The sequence below is a fragment of the Puma concolor genome, chromosome B3, assembly GCF_028749965.1.
Source record: "Puma concolor isolate L17-30 chromosome B3, mPumCon1.1.hap2, whole genome shotgun sequence".
Taxonomy (NCBI): Eukaryota; Metazoa; Chordata; class Mammalia; order Carnivora; family Felidae; genus Puma; species Puma concolor.
The window spans coordinates 56933490-56940586 of NC_141672.1; the positions used below are offsets into that span (position 1 = coordinate 56933490).

At 42.0% G+C, this 7097-nt stretch overlaps 1 protein-coding gene across 1 annotated transcript; it reads right to left on the minus strand.

Moving 5' to 3' along the window:
• Window positions 1-2173: 2173 nt before the first annotated feature.
• On the minus strand, window positions 2174-2608 carry LOC112855750 (endogenous retrovirus group K member 10 Pro protein-like). Its single transcript, XM_025919311.1, has one exon. It carries the CDS (start codon window positions 2606-2608, stop codon window positions 2174-2176), a length of 435 nt encoding a protein of 144 aa, XP_025775096.1.
• Window positions 2609-7097: the final 4489 nt, after the last annotated feature.

Sequence of the window (7097 nt, forward strand, 5' to 3'; positions counted from 1 at the left end):
GAGTGTGTTCTATGATCCCTTGACCTTGAGGGTTATAGGGAATGCCAGTAAGATGAGTAATTTGTCAGTCTGTACAGAAGTGGGCTACCTTATGAGATACATATGCAGGGGCATTATAAGTTTTAACGTGTTGTGGGATACCTAGAATTGCAAAGGTTTCAAGAAAACAAGCAGTAATGTGCATAGCCTTTTCTCCCGTACATGCTGTGGCCCAGATATATCCGGAGAAGGTATCCACAGTAACATGCACATAAGAGGGCTTACCAAAAGCACGAATATGGGTAACGTCAGACTGCCAAAGTTCATTTGCCCGTAGCCCACGAGGATTCACTCTGGAGGTGTATGGAGCCACAGTGAGGGGTTTGCAGAAAGGACAGGCACTAACAATGTCTTTTGACTGAGCATGTGTTACAGTGAGTCTGTGGGCAAGCCCTCGAACATAGTAGGGTGAAGTATATATTCTTGTTGTGCCATTTGTAAGGTGCCTTGTAATGAGTCATCAGCAATGGAATTTCCTTAGGCTAATGGGCCAGTAACGTTAGAATGACTGCGAATGAATGATATATAAAGGGTGTGGCCTATGCCATATTAAGTCTTGTAAATGCAAAAACAGATGATGTAATTCATTTTGTGGAACAATATGTGCAGTTTCAGTATTTAGGACTGTGAACCATACATATAGTGAGTCTGTCACAACATTGAGGGAGGCAGGTACAAGATGCAGCAATCTATAATGACTGCTAATTCAATTTTTTGAGTACATGTATAGGGTGTCTGCCAGGACTTAGAAATAAGACCATGTATAGAAGCTCTACCATGACCATTTCCATCTGTAAAGTATGTGTCAGCATCTGCTAAAGGCCAGTCTCAAATTATCTTTGGCCCAATCCATGATGTAACCTTGAAAACTGACAAAATTTTGTCCCTATGTAATTGGATAAAGCTATTTGCCCTTGTATATTAGTTTGGTAAGCCATATCAATTTGTTGATATGATAAGGAAATAATTATAGAGGAGGGATTATCACCATTAAGCACACGTAATCAGGATCAGCCTCTCCAAATTATATTCCTCATTTTATCCAGATACATGGTAAAAATTTTAGTGTGCTTATTTGGTAAAAACAGCCATTCGATGATTCCCACCTCCCATCCTGCCATAAGACCTCTTTTGGAGAATGTGGAGTAGGAAAAATCAATAATTGGATAGGAACATTGAGTCATATACGAGTGAGCTGACAATTTTGAATTTGATTTTTAATCCATTGTAATTGAGCTTCTGCTTCTTTTGTGAGGATCCAAGGGCTGTTAAGGTTGGGGTCACCAGCTAATGTTTAGAAAAGATGAGAGAAAGGTATGTCAGGATTCCCAAAGCCGGTCGCAACCAATTTATATCTCCTGGTAACTTTTGGAAATTACTTAGTTTTCAAATTATCTTGGCGAATCTGTACTCTTTGGGGAATGATGGTTGCCTTTTGAATTTTTGCACCAAGATAAAGGAAGGGATTGGGTTTGCATCTTTTCCTCTGCTATTATTAGGCTGTATTTGGGTAACAATAATCTAGTCGTTTGATAAAGATCTACCTATGTAGGCGTTTCTGTGGCAAAAAGAGTATTGTCCATGTAATAGTCAACACTTGCGGGAACTGAATATGTAATTGTGAAAGCTGATTAAGAAAATGCTGAGACACAGTAGGGCTATTAAGCATACCTTGCAGAAGCACTTTCCATTGATAGTGTTGCACAGGAGCCATATGACTGTATGAAGGTGCAGAAAAGGCACATTTTTCTCTATCATCTGGCTGTAGTAGAATTGTGAAAAAAATAATCTTTCAAATCTACTATAATTAATGACCAGTTCTGGGGAATCATAGTAGGGGATGGGAGCCCAGGTTGCAAAGGTCCCATAGGTTGTACAACCTCTTTTACCTTTATTAAGTCAGTTAACATTCTCCATTTTCCAGATTTTTTCTTTATCACAAACACAGGAGAATTCCATGGACTAGTGGACATTTCTATATGACCTGCATCCGATTGTTCTTGCACTAATTGTTCTAAAGCCTCTAATTTCTCTTTCAGAAGGGGCCACTGTTCCACCCACACTGGGGCGGTTGTTAACCATTTTAATGGTAAGGCATAACATTGTTCAGGAACAGTGGCCCTTACACTACATTTCAATTCTGTACAGGATATCCCAGTCCCTTATAAGGAGGCCGCATTTCCGCAGTAATTGGCTCCATATGCCCATTTTCTTGTCCAAGCCCTTTTAATGGGTTATAATTCATTTTGGACATGGTATTGGTTGCAGCAGGAGAAACATAAGGAAAATTCGTATATGCTCCCCATTGACTTAATAGGTCTCTTTCCCACAGGTTAATGGCTATATCAGTAACATAAGGCTGGATAGTAGCAGCCTGGCCTTCAGGCCCTTTACATAGAAAAATTTCAATGCTTTGTTGGATGTCAGTAGCTTTTCCTGCACTGGTAAAGACTGAAGATACAGGTGAAAGTGGCCAACTCTTAGGCCAAAACTTAGAAGAAATGATGGTTATATCAGCTCCTGAGTCTACCAGGGCAGTAAATGATTTTCCGTTAATTTGTAAGGTCATCTCAGGTCTTCTGTCCTTTAGAAATGTTTGCCAAAATAACTGTTTGTGGGTAGATACAAACCCTCCCTGCCATTCTATCAGCGTGGAATTTAAAGCAATGTAAGGCAACAACAATGGTTGAGCAATGTGATCTCCTGTCATGATACAATAAGGAACAGAAGTACTAATCATTACTGAAATTTCATCCTTAAAATCAGCATCTGTGATTCCTAAGTGGACATGAACTCCCTTGGACATAAGACAACTTTATCCAATAAAAAGGCCAATGGACCCTGAAGGAAGAGGGCCATAAATCCCAGTTGTAATCTTATAAATTCCCATGGAGGTTTCGAGGACCAGAAAATCTGGGGCAGGGATATCTAATGTAGAGCTCCCTCCTGTGGCATGGAGGAGGTTATGGACAGATTTGCATAAGTCCTATCACTCACAGGATAACAACATGGAATGTGATTCCCCATATTGTTTACATTTGGGCCCCTGAGGGTGGGGGCATAATCCCATTTCTGACCTAAGCTGCAGGGGTGCTCCATTCTTACGGAATTTAGATCTACATTGATTTGCAAAATGATAGCCTTGATTGCATTGGGGGCATAACCCAGGAAGTTTAGTATTTCCTTTGGGCAGCCGAGGATCACAGGGAATTGTTAAGACTTGGCTGTGGCTATCGACAATCCCTTTTATGATGTCCCGATTTGCCACAGTGAAAACACTTGGACTGTTTGTAAGGCCCAGTGCCTTGAACAGCCGCTGCCAGTAGCCCCATTTTATAGACCTCTGAGCCTATATCTTGACAGGAGGCCTTTAAATAATCAGTTAAATCACTCCTAGAGCCTTCACTGGGCTTAAAGCTTGTTGGCATTCCTTATTAGCATTGTCAAAAGCCAGCAGCTGTAAAAGGAGATCAGGTAAGCCCTGGTTTTTATAATAACATCCTTTAGTCCAGGGATGTAGGGCTCTTTGGGACTCCGTTTAACTTGAACAAAAGAGGGTGTAGCCTGTCCCGGGGTAGCTGTTTTCTCCCAGACATTAAGGCAGCACAATCTAACTTGTGTCACTGCCTGATCATCATACTGCAGCTGAATCTGTATGCCAAATCCTTGTCCGGCCGGGTAGGTTGTTCTCTGGTAATGGGCACAGGAGCATTTGCAGCGGCATCACACCAGGCCTGTATCTGTCTCTGTATCATCCCACTAAGTTCTAAACTGCAAAAATTCAGAAGCGCTTAGCACAGTGCGACCTAGGACCTCCCAGTCCCATGGAATGAGTCATTCTGAATTGGCTAAACCAGACAACAATCCTAGAGTATAGGTGGAATTAACACCTTATTTTGTGCAAGCCAGTTTCAAATCCTTAGTTACCTTAAAACTCAAAGGAACGTGATCAAATCATTGCCCTCCTGAGGATAATGCTGATTAGGAGGAATTTGGGGAATGTTGACAGGATAAACTGCAGGTATACTAGCCATTAATTCAGTGTCCCCATGACCTTAGCTTGTTGAAGCATCTGTATCATGGGAGAAACAGGAACTGTGATGCTCTAAGAGGAGGCACCAAGAACTGGGCTTCTTCAATAAGTGGAACATTTAGTTTTTTCCTAAAAAGATTGACCGGCTCAGGGCTCTGGGGCAGTGCAGGAGGCAGGGGTGCTGAAGCTTGAGCTGAGACTATCTCTGGGCCATTAACCCAGATCCGGTAGGTTTCTGTCCCTCAGGTGGTGGGGCTAGGGACTTGGCTCCCAGTCCTCATTATCCACAAGCCAGTGAGGGGTTTCGAGGCCCAATGCCCCCTTCTTCCCCCATTCTGACTGCAAGGGTTACATAGCCAGGGAAATTAAATTACATACAGACCATACAGAGAGAGGGATGGCTTGCTTCTCCTTGTTGATGAGCCGGGTGCAAAACACTTAAAACCAAATACCATTGTTTCTGATTCAAAGAATTTTTGCGGAGGGTATAAACCAATAACAATGTTTTTGTTTTTACTAAGTAAAACAAATCCTCAAATGTAGGACATTTCACTTTTACCCCTGAGCTCTTTAATAAAGTCTGCAGGAGCTGAATATCTGAGTCATAACTAGATGAGGTGGCATTCCCCATATTTACCCTGCAGAAATCCCGAAGGATGAGCTTCCTGGCTCCAAAGCTCCCTTCGGTTCCCTCGGCACTTCTTCAGCGGTACTGCACAAGTCCACCTTCAGGTCCCTGTTCGGGTGCCTCTGTAGAGAGAGAGGTCCTAAATGTGCTGTGAGGAGAGAATTGCAAAGCAGGGGGCTGCGACTCTCCAGGAGCTGAAGCATCGGTCCCCTGGCTCAAGCCTCTTTTATTTTTGCAATTTGATGACAGCAAGCACATACAACATAGTATGTAGCATCTTGACAGGTCGTGCACCTGCAGGGTATTCCATACTGGGTCATGCGTACATCTGGTGCCAGATAAAACATTCTTATCCCGAGTCCTGGTGCCGGTATGGTGTCCTTCTGGAGAGAACAAGCAGTCCTGGCAGCCTTATGTCCTGGGAATGAAACTGCTTTCAGTTTCTTGCTCCTCCATCCCTTTCCTTCAGGACATTCTTACGGGGCCTCTGGCTTCTTGTCCTCCAACAATTATCAATTTCATTTAGCTCTTTGGCTGTAGTTTTTCTTTCGTGTTCTTTGATTTGGGACATATTCTTTTGTCTCATTTTGTCAACTCTTTGTGTCTGTTTCTATGTATTAGAAAAGTCAGCTATGTTCTTGCAAGTAGGTGCCTTATAAAGAAGAGGTCCTATACTAGTCCCCTTTTCATCAGAACCCGGCACTTCATGGGTGTCTTCTGTGTATGGTGTATATATCCTACTGTTGTGGTTGAGCCAAATTTGCCTTCATTCTAGTCACCTGCAATGGCTCTCTTTGCCATTGTAGGTAGTGTTTGATTCCTGTGTTGTTAATGGGCTAGTTGGGGCCACCTTGCGTGAGTTGGGTCTGACAAGGCATCTGCCACAGCTTCAGTCACACATAACTGGAAAGATCTCTCCCTGAGAGGGTTTTGTTGGTGGGCAGGCTGGCAGTCAGACCTTGTGGGGGGATTCAGTGGAGCTGGTGTGTGTGGTTATCTTCCATTGTCCCTAGGGCAGGAGTTACTTTCTAGTGTTGCTGGCCCCTGTCAGGGCTGTGAGGTATTAGCAAGGTTTGTGCTGATGTGCTGTGAGAAGTGACCTAGAACTGCTTTGGAGAACAATCGTGAGAGAGGGTTGAAAGGGGTGGATTTGCAGGAATAGAGGTTTGGGATGTGGTTAGCAAGCTTGGTGGACCCTGTTAGTGCTGATTCCTGCAGTTATCAGTGTATCTAGGCTGGACACTGGGTCGGGGGTGGGGGTTGGTGCCCACCATTTCTTTTGTTCTTGGAGATATCTCCAGAAGCTCCCTGTACCTCCACACATTCTGAGATTAGTAAATAAATCTCCTGACTGAAAACCCATGTAGTTTTCAAACTGTTTCTTCTTTGTTGTATCTCAGTGGGTTGTTACACTAAGGGGTCCATCTCAGTTCCCTAGCCCATCTGGCTCTCCCAGAGCCAAGCGTGCTGATTTTTAAAGTTCTAGGTTTCAATTGCCACTGATTATAAAAACGTGTGAAATTAAGCTCTGCTGGTTTTCAAAGCCAGATGTGGGAATGTGTGCATTGCAGGTCTCCTGTGCTTGAAGTGCCCACCATGGGCTCTGTTCCTCTCCTTTCTATGTGCTTATGGTGTCCCTCTTTTCCATGGACAGTCCTGGGGGGTCATTTTGGTTCTAACTGCTTTTCTGCCCTTTTTACCATTTTTGATTTGGCCTCTTCTCCAAGATTAGCTATGGAAAGTCTGTTCTGCATGGCTTCGGGTCATTTTCTGGGTTATTTACACTGATGTACGTGTTACCTTGGTGTATCCTTGGGACAAGGTGAGCTTAGGATCCTCCTACTTAGCCACTGTCTCAAAGTTCTTACCTGTCATTAGTTCTGATATTTTTGCAAAGATCTTATATTAATAAGAATAAAGCAAAGAAAATCAAGTAAATGACATTCAGGCATTCACAAAAATCAGAATGCAACTGGCCAAAAAATGAAGTAGTTGATGTTTAATATTACTAAAACTTATGAAAATACACATTAAAAGTTTTAAAATAAACTAACACATAATCTGGTAGAAACTTAAAATACTCTGGTAGGTGTGGAATAAAAGAACCCTTATTTGTCCTTGGAATGTGCAAATTACTGTTACTATTTTGGAAAGTAAATGGTAGTCATTAAAGCATATAACATTTATCCCTCAATCATAATTTGAGGATCTTTCCTCCATAATTAACATTGTTAGTATATAAAGACATAATTTTTTGATGTCCTTTAAATCAAATAAATTATTTTTTAAATTAATGTACATTTATCAAAGTTATATTAACTTTAAAAATATTTTCCCTTAGGGAAAAATTTAGTCTCTTTTTATGAGAATTTCACCAAAGAGAATTTATTCGATAAT

Coding starts and splice junctions, on each gene's coding strand:
- LOC112855750 (XM_025919311.1), bottom strand. CDS start 2,608: ATGACCTTACAAATTAACGGAAAATCATTTACTGCCCTGGTAGACTCA.